The sequence below is a fragment of the Salarias fasciatus genome, chromosome 23, assembly GCF_902148845.1.
Source record: "Salarias fasciatus chromosome 23, fSalaFa1.1, whole genome shotgun sequence".
Classification (NCBI taxonomy): Eukaryota; Metazoa; Chordata; class Actinopteri; order Blenniiformes; family Blenniidae; genus Salarias; species Salarias fasciatus.
The window spans coordinates 15,987,548-16,004,177 of NC_043766.1; the positions used below are offsets into that span (position 1 = coordinate 15,987,548).

General features: G+C 39.6%; 2 protein-coding genes across 2 annotated transcripts; one reads left to right on the plus strand and one right to left on the minus strand.

Annotated features, from left to right (window-relative positions):
• Positions 1–132: 132 nt before the first annotated feature.
• Positions 133–6,472, plus strand: spata1 (spermatogenesis associated 1). Its single transcript, XM_030082542.1, has 13 exons — positions 133–214; positions 629–688; positions 785–891; positions 2,287–2,404; positions 2,583–2,636; positions 2,749–3,103; positions 3,810–3,975; positions 4,056–4,116; positions 4,318–4,435; positions 4,519–4,644; positions 4,854–5,029; positions 5,762–5,860; positions 5,946–6,472. The coding sequence occupies exons 2-13, from the start codon at positions 629–631 to the stop codon at positions 6,078–6,080; spliced, it is 1,575 nt and encodes a 524-aa protein (XP_029938402.1). The 5' UTR covers positions 133–214; the 3' UTR covers positions 6,081–6,472.
• ctbs (chitobiase, di-N-acetyl-) lies at positions 6,414–11,856 on the minus strand. The gene is made up of 7 exons (XM_030082543.1): positions 11,686–11,856; positions 10,324–10,462; positions 9,491–9,699; positions 8,566–8,737; positions 8,378–8,475; positions 7,305–7,466; positions 6,414–6,895 (listed from the first exon to the last, which is right to left on the minus strand). Exons 1-7 carry the CDS (start codon positions 11,794–11,796, stop codon positions 6,707–6,709), a joined length of 1,080 nt encoding a protein of 359 aa, XP_029938403.1. The 5' UTR covers positions 11,797–11,856; the 3' UTR covers positions 6,414–6,706.
• Between the last annotated feature and the right edge of the window lie 4,774 nt (positions 11,857–16,630).

Consider the following 16,630-nt stretch of genomic DNA (forward strand, 5'->3'; position numbering starts at 1 on the left):
CTCTAATAAAAATAAGTTAAATTTTCATTCAGGTTTTATATTATGAAAGCTTCGTGTAACCACTCCAGAGGGACTGAAGAGTCACATGTGGCTACAGAGCCGCAGGTTGCAGTCCCCTGGTTTAGACGAAAGAACCCCTTGAAGGACTGATTTCCCACTGTCCCTGAAAGCAACGACAGGGTCAGAACTATTGCGACCTCTAGTGGTGATAAGTGTAAGTCAAATCGTCAAAAGTGCCTAAATGTTGCAGAGCCACAACATAAGTGCAAACTGCAAAGGCATTTGTGTTTTTGTTGCTGCTTTTTACTATTGTGCTGTGGTTTTCGAGTCTGTGTTGTGGCTTTTTACTGTTGTGTTATGGTTTTTGCTGTTGTGTTGTGGCATTCGGTATTGCATTGTGTCAGTGGCGCTTCTGGGCCACCATAGTAATCACAGTTTAGGGACTTTGTGCAAGCATCACCACCAGGGGAGTAACTGCAGCTGGCACTCTCACAAAAAGAAAGTCCTCTGGACAACTGAGTGTGTTGATAACGGCAGGTTGTCACTAAGCAGTGGTCCACTCCTCCATGAGTCTTTGAGCAAATGAATGTGACACATCTGTTCACTGATCCTCTGCTTTTTCCTGAAGATGGAGCTGTCCTGTGATTCAGTGAGGTATACAGAAGAACCAAGACCAACCAGCTGCAAGGTATGTAAAGGAGTTTATTTCACATTGCATAATGTCTTTGTATGCAGAATATACAATTATCCCCTTTAATGAAGCGTGTTGCTGTCATTTATTTAGCTTGTAGAGCTCCATGTGTTGTATGTACCAGGTGACCAGTGGAACATGAAGCTCAATAAAGCTCCTGCTGAAGCCGCGGAGAGCTTCATATCTGCTGGCTTCATCAGGTGAAGAAATTTAAGTAATCTAAACTGAGAAAACTGTTAGTTTGTATGAAGTGTTTGAGGATATATATTCTGTGGAAAAACAGACATGCAGATGCCCTGCAGTTTTAATAGCAAATACTTCACCAGAACTATACTCTGAAATAGAAAAAGCAATCCATGTTTCCATTTAAAAGAGGGAAAAGGTTTAAGCAGTCATGATCCTTCCAGTGTTAGTTAGGGATTCTTTTAATGGGCTGTACGTTTTAGTGGTGAAATATTCTCATCTTATTTGGAAGTTGCACTCTGGTTATGCTTTGAGTTTATTAACTTTTTATCATGAGCAAAAAAATTGATACTACAACTATTTTTGACTTTCTCACTTTTGAAGGGAACCTCTGGTTAAGCTGTTTATATATTTTTATGATTACACAATTGCTTCAAAATTACTTTTCCAATTTTGTGTTTAAGTAACTAATTTGTTGCTACTGCAAAGTAAGTTTCTCAAAAATTTGAGCAAAAACATAAATGTTCTTTATCAAGTTTACAGTATTCAATATGTATTAAAGTTGAGGTCTGATTGTTTTGTAGTTGTTTTTTTTAAGAAAGTTTACCCACTGAGGCAGTGATTTTTATACACTGGAAGTGTGAGCTTGCCCTTGCTGAGCTTGAACCACTGTTTTTTGTCACACAAAGTAGTAAGTCTCTCTTGAATATATACATGTTGAATTCCATCGAAGGCACAACTCAAACTTCTGCTTTTAATTTCAGCAAGTCTTTGTGTCACTATCATAGCTCATACAATTTTTTTCCACTGTTCCACCTAAGCCAATTTTTTAAGTAAGGCATTTTTTCCAGTATATTTACAATTTTTTGCATTTCAAATATCTGTTTTTAGCAACACATTTGTTATTATTATTGTTATTATTATTATTGTTGTTGTTGTTGTTATTGTTCTGTTTGTTTATTTTTTATCTTTCTATTTATTTGCTGTGTCCCATCAATGTTCTGGTGCCCCTTACAGGAGACCCATCCCACACTTGAAAAAATACTGTCGTACCAATTCAAGATCAGAGAGATTTGTCTGTCACATGCATGACTGCATAGCAGCAGTGAAATGTGTTTCCTGCTGCTTCAGCAGCTGTGCATGCAGGATAGAAAAAGATACAATAATAATACTGAAATTTTTATATCAAGATAAAAGGAAGCTCAAGGGCAAAAAAAGACAAAGAAAACTATGAAAACAAGAAAAACGTCTGCATGCAGTTGTGTTGATGGTATACGGCATTTTGAAAGTGTGTCTCTCCATAACAGCCACTAATTACAGAGCTAAAGTATGCGGAATAAAAATTTGTTGAGGCGATACATTTTGTCATAGTTAAGAGACTTTAACTCAATTTCCCAATATTGTGCTGTTAGGGTTTACCCAGATGTCACCCTGAAGACGCTGAGGGGTGAGCTGGGCGCTCTTCTTGGTGCTGAGAGGAGCATCAACAAATTTTCCTTCTTGAAATGTGTTGGCCGCAGTTTGGCTCTGGTAAGTCCATCTGGCAGTGTGCTTTTGTGGGGCTGGTTGTGTTTTATCTAGCAGTCAGTGGAGGCATACAATACAAGCCGTTAACCATTCAGACATGCTATACTGACTAACTGTGAGAGGAGGGACTCAGGTTTTACAGCAACGCCTTTCACAGCTACCAAATTCCTGTCCGTTACAGGTTAAAAGCAAACAGGAGAGAGACCTGAAAGTGAAAACATTTGCCCCACCCTATGTATGTTTGCTTTTTTTGTTGTTTTATTACAAAGCTGATGGTGTTTTTGGCTCATTTTGCTCCTTTTTGTTCCAGCTGAGTGCAGGTAATGAATTTTTCCTCTTTTCTGAAGGCAGAGCAGCCGGAGCTTTACTTGCTGCCTGTTGTGGAGAGCGACAGCAGTGTCTGCTCTCAGTCCCTCACCCCAGACACCAGCAGCAGCTCCACAGACCACCATATCTATTATCACCCTCCCAAGATGTGCAGCCTGCCAACAGCAACAAAGGGGCTTGTTAAATTCCCCCACATCCCCCAGTGTTCCCAGCAGCAGCCACCTCCCACCCCACGACTGGAAGAGGAAGAGGATGAGGAAGAAGAAGATGATGACCACAGCTACAGCTCTTCAGAGGGAGAAGGAGGGAATGAAGAGGACGCTCTGTTGTCCACAAGGAATGCAGAGCAGATATATTTCCCGTTGAAGCCACAAGGTCACAAACAATCACAACCGATTTCACTGGAAACAGACAAAAGTCAAGATGCCGTTTAAAAGTCTGACTCAGCACAAAGTAATCACAGCTCACAGTGTTAAGACTGATTAACAGGTGTAAAAACAACACGATTGTTCAGGCTCATGACACTGTATTTTTTCCAACAGACAGAATTGCTCAGCAAGGACAGTACATTTGGCTGTACATACGTTGATGAAAAAATGTAGCACCAAACAACCACAAGCATATGATAAAGGCACACAGCAGTCTGGCAGGATGAAGAGAAAGGCAAGGCGTCAGTGCATTAAAAAAGATCGGATAAATATCTGTTTCCCATCCAATTTTAAGACTTCACAGATTAAAAAAATGTTAAAAAAGTGAAATAACTAATAAATATTCAAATCAACAACATAATTTTAAAGTGTTGCCTTGCACTGCATCATGCTACAGTCATCAGTAAGTTTAATGACATACTGTTGAGCTATGATACTATAAAATTTAATCATTTATTATTTTTGGTTTTGTTTTCTGCACACTTTGTGAATTTTTAGTCAAGAATTTTTAACATGGCCTGACTTTGTGTTTGTTTGCTGGTTTGTTCTTTTTTAATTTGGTTGTTTGTGTTGTTCTAGAGTAATTTCCTTCTTCATGCTGATAATGCTTACTTTGCCTCTGAGGTATCTTCTCGTCTTCTCTCCATCTGCAGCTTTACAGCAGTGTGAAGCTGACCTGGTTCAAAGGAAGGAGATGTCTGAGAAAGAGGGAACCTGCAGAAATAGGAAACAGTGCCACAGAGGAAACAGGGTGACCGGACCTTCGGGAGTGGCCGAGTCTCCGGAGGACAGAGATTCAGGATTCTCTTTCACAGATGGGTATCATGCAACTTAGATTTCTGTGTACTGTATCAGTACTAATTGCCGCTTACACTTACTGTTGTGTGACTCTTTTGCAGAGCTGGGAAATCGAAAGAGGCGCACACACCAAAGTTCATCATAAAGAAACAACCCAATGGGGTAATGCATGCCTAATAAGAGAAAATGAGCCTTGCTCGGGCTCTTGAAACATTAGGATTGTTTGATGAGAATGTTCTGTCCAAGCTCTGCTGGAAGCTGATCACATTAATTGGAGCGTTGGCAGTTTTTAAACTGCTGACAAATCCTTGCGAATCTATTTTGATATTAAAATTAATGCTGTGGTTTTTGTTTGGTTTAAAGGCAGCAGAAATCCCAGCTGGGCTGCCGCGGCCTATTCGGTGCACTACTCCACCGCCAAGTCTACATTTGACCAAGGATATCTGCCAGTCAGCTGCTTCTCCAGTCTTTCACACAAAGAGTAAACACAACTTACAAACCATCCCTACGATTTGTGCAGAATGTTTTGGTTTTTTTTTTTAATACAGCTTTTGTGTCTTTAAGGAGAGGAGCTCACTGAAGAACTCAAGCAGGCGAGGGAGGAGAGGAAGCAGCTTGAGTGGATCAGACAGGAGCTGTTAAGAAAGGGGAAAGACTTGTTAGCCCAGAACCGGCACCGCAGGAACCAAGGTGGGCATGACAGGGTGGATAATGATATATAACTATCACTTTACTACTTTAATGCAATTAACAAAATGCAGTTTGGCAAATATTACTTACAAAATGTTTCCTTCTTACCTCTGTTGTATTTGTAATACGGATGTTAAAAATATGTTGGCAACAAAAATATCTTATCCCTACTGTTTCTTACTGACTGTCTATATCATTTGTAAATGTAGCACGTGATAGTTGGAAAAAGAAATACTTTGAAACCAAGAAGGCTACAGCACCACTTGAAGAGAGTTTGAAGAATCTAAGACAAGAACTGGAGACATTTTATAACAAACTTCTGCACCAGCTTCAAGCCAGAGAGGCCAGAGGAAAGCCAAGACGACAAGGGAGATCCTCTACAAAGGTGAAAAGTGATGGCATGTCCGAATTTGTTCAGAGCTATAGACAATTCAGTCATCAATTGGTCATTTCTCACAAGTGTGTTGTGGGTGGAGAAGGCTACCTGGAGAAAACCCCTACAGACACAGGGTGCGGACTCAAACCTCATGTCAGGCAGGGAGCTGTTCTGGATTCTGTCTTCTTTCTCGTCTGCTTTTTACAGTGACAGGGTGATAACTATTAGTGAAGTCCACAAGAGTGGTTCTCCACCGTTTTTCCACGGAATCCCCACACTTGGGGAAAAAAAAAAAAAAAGAAAAAAAAAAAAGCTATGGTCCCCTCATTCAAGCTCTGTTTGGTATTCTCAAAGTGTAAACCGAAGTCAAATGCAGGCAGATAAACTCATTATCATGGACACAGAGAAGCAGAAGCCTAAAAAAAAATTCAAGCAGCTGTCAGTTTGAGAGATCTGCTCCAGGTTCAAGGTGTCTTACGACGAGCTGAGTGCAAGCAACCACATAATTTAAATTTGATTGCCATCTTTTGGTGAAACTATAGTAAATTCAGTTCTTTTGATGCATATAGTGCCAATAACAACATAATCACCTCAAAGCACTTTACAATAACGATTAATATTAATGATTTTCCTGAAGATGCTTTACTTGACAAGTTTCCCAAAATGTCTCTAACATCGTGCATTTGTACACTTAACAATTACATCTATTTTTTTTATAACCATATAATATCTACATTTCAGAATGAACTTGTAATCCAGATCATGACAGAGACCTATGAAATTGACAACTTGAAGAGGAAGATAGAAGATGCCAAGATGAAGCTGATAACAGAGATTAAGGTAAATAAAGACAATGATCACTGCTTGCTGAGCGAAACACAGGTGACTGTCCGGCTAAAATGTTGACTGCTTTTCTGTAATGTAGTTAAGGAAGCAGGCGGCCACAGAGCTGAGAGCACTGAAGGCTGAGCTGGCCCAGAAGAAGAGTCAGTCATGTCACGCTGGACTGAAGGGAAATGCTGCTCGGGACAGACCAACAGCACAAAGCTGCTCCATCTGATCCTAAAATACTGACTCAAACACCAACTCTTCTCTGTAATATTTTTTTATAGTGAGTTGCAGCAATTTTATGCTATTGTACCCACAAAGATTAATTATTTTGTCATTTTTATGAACTGGATTCTTTCTTAATTAATCATTTCAAGCATACTATGTTATGATGTAAATCATTTGCGTTGCTGATAGTGTTTGTTTGAAGTCACCGCTGTAATCCTGGATCCACATAGTTTCTATTAAGTGTTTCATTTTAAGTAAAGTTCATGACTCCCAACAGATTATTCAAGTTTTATTTATGACAAACATAAAAGTGCATAAATTCAAAGATCAGTGCCCCCCCCCCCCAAAAAAAGTACCCTTCAATTCACAATAAAAAGATTGTGTGCTTAAGAATCACATTTGTTTTTGTTTTATTTTTTTTCTGCAAGTGCAGAGGAATGTCTAACAAGTAACCAGATTCAAGGGCAACAGCAGTAAATGTCACAATAAAGTGTGAAGTGCAAGCAGGCATCCTAAAGTTACAAGGCCACGCCCTGTTCCTGCCACAAAGGAGTGTATCTGCTTGGCAACAAGCATGGGAGGGCTCACGGATGGTGAGAAGTTTTTGTCGTGCTGCTGAGTGTATGCCAGCTAGCATCCTAACAGGGCATTCCACATCATTGCGGTCTGCTGCCTGGCAACTGGTTCATCACTGTAGTCTAGGATATTGCCGTTCCACATGCCAATGCCCCTCAAACCTTTAGCTTTCACTGCATCTGCCTTGGGACAAATGCTTTGTGGGTCATCATACCAAACCTGATGAATCTGTCCGCTCTGGTCCTGTGGAAAACAAAAAAAAAAGCATCATGAAACTATTTAAATAAAAGATGACTCCATATTTGGTTTTAGAAGCCTCCATCCAACAACAAGAAGGTGATTTGCAAGAGCATTATATAGCTGTTACAAAAGGGTGATTAGTTTTGTTTGAGAAGTGACACCGTGGAAGCTTGGGTGGATGCCGACACTTTACACACACAGTGCTTTTCCTGAATGGCCTTCCTGATTTATTGAGTTGTATTTCATTCAGACTATTTAGACGGAAAGGTAGTTGAGCTTGAACTCAGAAAAAGGAAAATCCAGGAAACATGTTGCTAAACACTGAAACTTAACACAATAATGTAGCTGTGTATTCCAAAAGCAAGCAAAAGGTGTGTTTCACAGTTTAAAATGTGACATATAGTTTCTGCACCTTGTAATTGAAGTAAGGAGCCTGCTGCTTTTCATCCCACAGCCTGCCAGAAAATGAACTGTCGACCTGCTGCATGAGCCACTTGTAGGTTTTTTGTTTTCCTGCAGCATCGCTGCAAGGAGCTCCACGGAAAGGAACCTTGGCTACTGAACATACTCCCTCCTGGTGGGGTAAAAGACACCATTTATGACTGCGATTATCACAAACACATCAATTAATATGAGCAGGAAAAGCCTTTGGAATTGAGGGAAGCAATAAATATGTGGAAAACGATGAAATCGCACTAAAATTTAGCAAATAATAAATTGCATCATAATTCTATGTTGCTTTCCTGATATATAGCTTTTACTATTTTTGCTATCTATGGCAGAGATAGTGAGTTATGACTAAAGGAAGCCAAAACAGAAAAAAATATCCACATGTGCAGGTCCACAGCATTATCATGTTCAAGCTTTATTTTTACCAAGTTCTCTATAACAATTAATCTATGAGTGATTAAACTGCATTGTCATTGTATGAATGTATGCACTAAAACTGCAAATAAATCAATTAAATGAATCAAATTATTATTATTATCAAGGGAAGACTAATTTCATTTGACAGGTTCAAATCACCTTCAAATGCAGCACTACAAATACACCACATGATGGCAGTACAGACACTCACTAGTTTCATACTTTATGCTTCCTCAAAGTGAACTAACAACTTGACTCAAAAAGTAGTGCACTGATTACGTTGAAATTTTCAGGAAATGTCCAAAATCGAACTAGGAACAAGTGATTAGATTTTGGGAATGATCCTGATCAAATCATGGATTCTGGATCAATTTGAAATTGTATATGCAGAGATCATATTATGACATCTGTCCAAATCGTCCTTTCCCTCAAGACGTTACAAAAAAACAAGTCGTTATGATGCTTGAGTCGCGCCGAAATTACGATACGTGAAAATTCAGAAGCAATTTATCCACTTTTTGAGATGCTGTCATTCCCAGAGCTGTGCCAGTAGCACCACTAGAGAAAACAACCATTTTCCCTTGAATCTGCATCCATTTAGAAAGATCAATATCTTACCTGGGAAAAGTTCAGACATGGGTAATCATAGCCATACCACGGCACTCCCATCACTATCTTCTTAGGGTTGATCTTCATATCCAAATATTGGTCATAAGCTTGAAAACAGCAGAACAGCATTAATGGTACTGTCTGCAGTCACAGTTTCACAGAAGCATACTACTGATTCGTTCTCATTTGTCACTAACCTTCTAATGTTTGAGCCAGTGGGGCATTTGCCATGGCAATGCAGTCATCCATGATCTGGCTCTGTTCATCATAGGACATCACAAACAGCAGGTCACAGGATTCGGCAATGGCCACGTAATCATAGCAGCGCTTGTCGATACATTTGGGGGACCAGGCAACATCAAATGAAACCTAGAATTCAGAAAACAGTGAAAATCTTTGTGACGCATCTTTGAGATTTACAATTTAAGCCATTCATGCATTATTTTATCAAGTCACTTCATCCAAGTTGAGGGACATGGGGGGCCTGGAGCCAACACAGCTGATTGATCTCAACACGTCTCAAGTCTATCACAGAGTTATGCAAACACTGACAATTGCAAGCATTTTGGAGTCACCGATTGACTTAAAAAATGTCTTTGGATACTGACATAAAGTCAGACTGCAAGTAAGGAAAAAAAAAAGAAAATCACACAAGCTCCAAGCAACAAGGCCAACCCCAAGTCTTCTTCCATAGATTTAAAAAATGATAATGAAATGAGTTAGGACTGAACTAGGAGAGAGTTTATTTACATTTTGATTGCAGCTTTACAGTTTCAATCACTTATCTCTGCAGATTCAAGTATTTCACACTGCATTTTAATTAATCAAGCTTTAATGTTTGAACTTGTTTATTTTACTGTTATCTGATTGCTAGTTATTTTTAGAAAGTGTGTGATGTGCTATTGCTGCTGCTTTTGCTACTCCCCTCTTGATAAAGAGGTCTTACAGTACTTACCTGTTGAATGAAATGACAGCCTAATAATAATAATGATAAAAAATAAAAACGATTGCTAAAAAAAAAACACCTAAGATGCTAAGCCTTTCTAAGCTTTTTCAAACTGAAATGGTATGGCTTGCATGTCTTAGTTAATATCTATGGAGAAATAGAGAGACTCGTCTTACCTGAGAACCTGGGATCTCCCGGTGGAAGGCCTCAGTGGTCTCTTTAACCAGAGCCGTCAAAGCGTAGTACTCCAGAGAACCGTTCTCCACTGCCTGTTCGATGTCTATGTTGATCCCATCCATAAACTGACTCTTGGCTAGGTTGACCTTGTCCGTTATCCATGCTGTCCTGTTGTCTGGGTCCACAATATAGGAGAGGGGTACATCACCTGTTCCCACCAACAGGTGAGAAGTCAGAAGGACAACAGGTCAGTAAATGACAAACAAAGGGAGAACTGGGAAAGCAATATCATGCTATATTAATATATTTCACCCCAAAGGAGCCCAAATGAGTAACTGACTAAAATTAATCACATTGAAAGTGTTAGTAATTTGTTACTGACACCCGACTCCAATGTCGTTCAGGCCTTCGAAACTGGAAGGTGAGTGTTAACATTACCTACATGGGGCTCCTTACTTTAATTATTAGCAACCATGTAGTGGTGTTTGAATGCATTCTGATTTATCCAAGTATTCCACAATACAGCACAAAGGCCACGAGCCCAAAGATGCATGCAGTAGACAAACAAGGAATGGCAGAACAGCATCAACTGTCTCAAGTATACTAAAAGTTCATGTGTTTAATGTTGACGTGTACGGACATACAATGATAAAAAGTTATATTAATATAGTATTTTATTATCACACACAAATACAGTTGTGCCAGTCCCAGTGTGTTTTAACCCTGCCCTTTCTGCCATGACTGAGAGTCGACCCTCAGTAGCCCCACGCTGTACGAAGAAACCCAAAGTGAGTGATTAAGTGATTTCTGACAAACCGAGAGTTTACCTTACCCTTCAGTACAACCCGAGCACCTTGTGAGTGAGCGTAGCACATGAGTTCAGCGTCATATTTTCCAAAAGTCGCCACTGTGGTCACCATGCTCCAGTTGTAGGATTTCCAAGTCTTTCCACCCACATCAAAAACAAACACCTACAAAAAAGAGAGAAGCTATGTTTAGACACAAAAATACACTGAAAAAAAGCAGTGTTTCAATCTGACCAAAAACACTGAACTACGGTATCATGACAATCACAGCGTCCTGCCTGCACCAGTGTGTGAGCAGGGTTGTAACCAAATAGAAGTAATAATAAGCTATGATGGCTGGGTATGATTCTTCCACATGCTATGTTAAATCCTGTTTGTTAGATTATTACACTGGTAAAATTCCAATATATCTTGCTTCGCCAGACTTCAATGACACAAGCCACCAATAAACATAAAACAAATGTCATAGGCAAGGAGAAGGTGTTTTCAGGGATGTGGCACATTTCTCATGAGTACAATCCAGCAAACACATGCTGCTTGTTACAATTGTGGAAGCATTTAAGAAAGAAAACTAGCCGGCTTCCCACAGAGAGCATTGAATAATTCAGAAAGCAGACAAACAGGAGTTTTCAGTTCACATTTCTGAAGCAGCACAAGCTGCTGAGCCACATTGCAATATGCCAAATGCACCCCACAAAAGGGGAACTTTTCCAGTATCACATCATAATTAGTACAGCTCAGGCAGTCCACACTGAAAAAGTGGAACTTCAGCTATAGTTAAAAACACAGAATAGAAACTAGAATGGCAGCTATTTTAAAACCAATATACATGTGACTGTACAGTTTCTCTGCATGAATAAAATTATTTTTCTGAATACTTTATGATCAAAAGAGGCATTTAAGCGATTTTCCACCGAGGTGCTACTTGTCTGATATGAAGAACAAAAACCATCTATAGCTGCATAATAAAACTGAGATTGCATTCATGAAGTATCACAGCTGCAGTAGCTAGAGAAACATAATCAGTGTGGAATGCAAACAAGAAAAGACAAACATCCTGAAAGCATGATGTTTGCTCATATTACATATTCTGAAAATATCAGGGAGCCATTATAGAGGCTGAAGAGTCACGTGGGTCCACAGTTGCAGGTTGCAGACCCAGAAAGGTTGATCCTATACCACATCACGCGATCTACTTTCATTTGTCTTTCAGGAGCATCGCGCAATGATAATATGCCATAAAAAAATCAAATAAAACCGCCGTAAATTAGCCAGTGTGACTTAAAAAAACCATTACTGATTAAATCAAAGTTGTGTAAGACTTTATTTACCCTTTCATGAGCCCCAAATTAAAGTTTCAGTGTCTCTCGAGACACGCCTGATTTTACCTCAAAGTCTCTCTGCTGTGTGATCTGTTGGCACAGCTCCGGGCTGTCACAGGGACACCCTATGGACCCGCAGACAACAAGCAGCGACAAGTAGACCACAAAACCCCACATTTTCTGAAAGAAAAGCGGAAAGCCGAAGAGACGACTGACACCAGCTCGAGAACGATGACGACGCCGAAGTTAGACTCTCGCAGACACCTCCCCTCTGTTAAGGGAACATTTGAGGGAAAATCATATCAATTTAGTAGATTAAAAAGATATAATAAGTATCATTATTATTATTGTATTATTATTACAATAATGATTTTGATGTGATTGATAAGTACCTCCATAGGAATCTTGGTTGATAAATCTCTAAGTTCATTTAATTTATTTAATCACAGAAGAAAGTTCTTTAATCGACTCCCTAGAGCTCACACGATCCATTTTCTTTGTTCTAACTGTTCCAAGACATGGACACTATATCCTAAAGTCTGGGCCTTTAGGGAATTTTTTTCGTGATTGAATAAAGCTTTTTTTTCTTTTTTTCTTTTTTCTTTTTTTTTTTTTTTTTGTAAACACCCTGAAGTTTCTCCTTAATATTCCAAATCGCAAACAAACTTCAGCATGTTCTGTCGCTGTTTCTGTATGGCGAGTGAAATGGGACAAACTTTTCCCTTCCTCTACTTGCTGGGTTTTACTTTATGCCTTGTCGTTTTAAATGAAAAAAAATCCTTTCGATGGGCTTAAATAATTTATAATAAAGAACAAAAGTTTGAAATGAGTATCAAACCAACTTTCCAGCACAATCCACCAAAGCCTCTAATATAAATATTGACTTAAGTCAGTGAAGGGACAGGTCATCAAGTCCCCAGTGAAAAAAACAGAGCTGCATAATACTTTTAACAGGGTCACGATGACCTTTGATGAGCATTAGTTTTCTGTTTTATCGGTTTTTCCTCTAACCACCAAAAGTTGATGTTACTCTCCGATGGGTCATTTACCCTTTCTTAAATTTGTTTGCTATTAATTTTATACTACCACTGCTTTTTGTGTGCAACACTTTAAGCATTCAGCTTCAACTTTCAAACAGAATAGAATAGAATAGAATAGAATAGAATAGAATAGAATAGAATAGAATAGAATAGAACAGAACTTTATTGAGAATTGACTTGTCCCATGAATATATTTCATAGCTGTCGTAAGAGTCTGAGTTGGACAGGCTTTATACATATGAGCTAAACTTCAAGCAATGCAGTTCAAGAGTTTGCAAGAGTTTCATGAAGTGTAAACGTCACATTGCCTCAATACTTTTAAAATATTCACACTATTGATACTTGATATACAAGTAATAGTTAAGCACAAACAATGTGGGACAAGGTTTGGCTGCTTAAGTAAATGTTGCTTTTTTATTTTTCAAAATGAAGCTAAAGCAAACAAGGTTAAAAAACCAAAGAAGCACACAAAACCCAAAAGTCATCTTAGGTGTCTTCTGTAAAGGTTAGTTCAATATAAAGTGTCTTCACTAAACAGAACGTGCTACTTGTGTGTGTGTGTGTGTGTGTGTGTGTGTGTGTGTGTGTGTGTGTGTGTGTGTGTGTGTGGTGTGTGTGTGTGTGTGGTGTGCGTGCGTGTGCGTGCGTGCGTGCGTGTGCGTGCTTGCATGTGTGCCTGCATATTGTATGTTGTACCTTTTTTGATTTTGCAAAGTGAAATATCAGATATAGACAGCTAACACTTCACAAAGAGATCTGAAATTTTGTTTTGTACGCTTATTTAATGCTGTAGATTAACAGGAGTTATTCAGCACAATTCCATTGGTCTCATATGACAGTGCGAAACCAACGGAGAGTAAAACACTTTCTTAACTGTTCAAACATAAAACTGTAGGGAACCTGAAAGTTTCAAACTTTTTTAATCGATATGTATAACTGGTTTAGTCATGAACTAGCATGCATAGTTTAATTCACTCTGATTCATTCGGCTAAAGTAAACACTTTTGCTCAAATAGCTGGTATCAGGACATTCATTCATTCATTTTCTAAGCCGCTTGTCCTTTTCAGGGTTGTCGGGGGATGGAGCCAATCGAAGCTACTTTGGGCGAGAGTTGGGTACTCTCCAGACAGTTCGCCAGTCTGTCGCAGGGCCAACACATTGGCACAGACAACCATCCACACTCACATTCACACCGAGCGGCAGTTAAGGTTCGCCATTTAACCTGCCATGCATGTCTGGTATCAATTACAATTATAGAAAAACTGCCCGCAAGTGTAGCATTTAAAGTAGTGATGATATACTGAGCTTGCAGCATAATGAGTGTGACAGGAAGCATTAACACTTAACTGGTAACAACAAAGGCTACAGATTATCAGACAACCTGGGATAAATTAGCTGATTATCTTTATTGCAAGAATAAGGAGCAATACATGGTTTTGATGAATTATAAATGTGCAGAGAATCATTAAGAAAATAGCTTTAAAACAAGTAAACCTTTTAGGATTTATATGCTCACACTTGCATCAAAACGCTGAATTTTATGCTTTTAAAAAATGCTGTATACAGCAGATGGTGTGAAGTGCTGAAGCTTGAATCGAGTAATGACATGGTTTTTGTTTTTGTTTGATTCATAATTCATGTTCACAAATACCGGTAATTGTGCTTCAGTCCTTTTAAACCATTCTTTGAAGCATTATCATTTGCTCAAGCTTTGAAATAAACACATTTCAATGACATTGAAATGTGTTTATTCCAATGGATATACATTGAATCAATGTACATCCATTATTATAACTGTGTAGTTATTTATTAACCTTTGTTGTGCATTTTATAAATCTGCTCTTTTTTCCCTTTGTGTTAACATATGTCTCTCATTTATATTTTTATGATATTATTTTGTGCCTTACAAAGTATTGTGAATTGCCTTGTGTCTAAATATATACCCATCATCTACCGCTTAACCAGGGCCGGGTAGCAGGGGCGGCAGTATAAGCAGGAATACCCAGAATTCCCTGTCTCCAGACACTTCCACCAGCTCTTCTGGGAGGATCCCAAGGCGTTCCCTGGCCAGCCAAGACAGATAGTCCCTCCAGCAAGGTCAGCAGCTTCCCACCTCCACCGTAAACAGTGTTGGGGGAGAGCTGTTTTCCCCTTCTGAGGATGGTTGCCCGAATTTCTTCAAGGGTCAACCGACAATCTTCCTCCATGGCCTCCTTGAACTCCTCCCAGACCCAAGTTTTTGCCTCCACAGCCACTAGGGCTGAAGTTCACTTAGCTTGCAGGTACCTGGCAGCTGCTTCTGGAGTCCCATGTGCCAGTGAGACAGGACGATAGGACTCCCTCTTCAGCTTGATGGCATCCCTTACTTCCTGTGTCCATCAGCAGGTTTGGGGGTTGCCGACATAGCAGGAACCAGAGACCTTACCACCACAGCTCCGGGCAGCTTCTTCAACAATGGAGATGGAGAACATGGTCCACTTGGACTCTGTGTTCTCAGCCTACCTTGAGGTATGGGAGAAGCTCTCTCAGAGGTGGGAGTTAAAAACTGTGCTGACAGAGGACTCTGCCAGACATTCCCAATAGACTTTCACAGCATGTGTGGGTCTGCCAAATCTGTCCATTTTCCTCCTCCGCCAGCGAATCCAACTCACCACCAGGTGGTGATCAGTCGACAGCTCTGCTCCTCTTCTTCACCTGCGTGTCCAAAACACATGGCTGGAGGTCAGATGACCTTGGTCAGAGCCCTGTCCAGCACCCCTCTAACGGACTCCAAGAAGGTACAGCTGTTCAGCCTGTAAGCCGAAACAACAGTGTCCCCGGCAAGAAGGCGCAGGGATACGACCCTCTTGCTCTGGGGTGAAATCCAACACATGGTGGCTGAGCTGTGGGACTATAAGTAAACCAACACCAGCCCACCACCTCTCACGGCGGGCAATGCCAGAGAAGTGGAGAGTCCAGCTCCTCTCAAGGGATTGGGTTCCAGGACTCAGGCTGTGTGTGGAGGTGACTCCAACTATATCTAGGCAGAACTTCTCAACCTCCCTCACAAGCTCAGGCTCATTCCCCCAATGAGGTGACATTCAATGTCCCGAGAGCTGGCCTCTGCATTGGGGATCAGGTCGCCAGTCACCCGGCTGTCGACTGCCACCCAATCCTGACTGTACCTGGCCCTGTGTCTAAATGGTGCGAAACAAATAAACTTGCCTAGCTTTCAATTACACTATTATCTGAGAAATAAAATTAATGTGATAAAGCATCCTGATAACTTTATAATCTTGGTTTAACTGATTGAATTTTCTTCAATAGTTTGTAATATAAAAGTTAAGTTAATATGTGCTGAGTTCTTTTCTTTGCACAGTCAACAAAACTTCAGAGCAAGGTGACATAACACATTTACAGGTCAGTACAAAATGACCTAGCTTGAAAAAACAGTGTAACATTATATCATCTTTGGCAGAAGGTGATACAATATTGGCATTTTTCGGTATTTTTCGAGACAGCATATGGGTTTTCAGTTATTTTACATTACATTACAATTTACTGTAAGACCTGCAGAAATAAACTTATTGTGCGATGACATGAATGGAGATCAACATTAGTTCATATTACTATGTTCATTTGATGTAACAATATCTGATTTATCATATTTGATTTACTCTGTCAGTCTATTTCAATTTTCCTTTCATTTTCATGCTTCTCTTTTGTAATTTGTTTCTCGCTAACTGTTCAGATGTGTTATTTAAATGTGAAATCTTATCACTCTTGCTGTTCACTTTTCACTGTTGTTATTCTAGCTTTTTTCATTATTAGCTGTGAAAACGCTTTGCATTTTTTTAAGGTGTTATATAGATATTTCTACAATAATTTATTCATGGTGTTGGGGATTTATTCATTCTCTCTAAGGTGCACAATGATCCGGGGCATAAACTAGTCAAGTATGTGGTGCAAATTTCAAGGACTAACTTGTCAG

Bases quoted from the DNA above. Each gene is read 5' to 3' on its own strand.
- spata1 (XM_030082542.1), top strand. From the start codon at position 629: ATGGAGCTGTCCTGTGATTCAGTGAGGTATACAGAAGAACCAAGACCA. The intron at 3,976-4,055 runs GTATCATGCAAC...ACTCTTTTGCAG, and splicing joins GGATTCTCTTTCACAGATGG to AGCTGGGAAATCGAAAGAGG. The intron at 5,030-5,761 runs GTGAAAAGTGAT...TCTACATTTCAG, and splicing joins AAGGGAGATCCTCTACAAAG to AATGAACTTGTAATCCAGAT.
- ctbs (XM_030082543.1), bottom strand. From the start codon at position 11,796: ATGTGGGGTTTTGTGGTCTACTTGTCGCTGCTTGTTGTCTGCGGGTCC. The intron at 8,476-8,565 runs GTTAGTGACAAA...GCTGTTTTCAAG, and splicing joins ACTGGCTCAAACATTAGAAG to CTTATGACCAATATTTGGAT. The intron at 7,467-8,377 runs GTAAGATATTGA...TTACCCCACCAG, and splicing joins CATGTCTGAACTTTTCCCAG to GAGGGAGTATGTTCAGTAGC.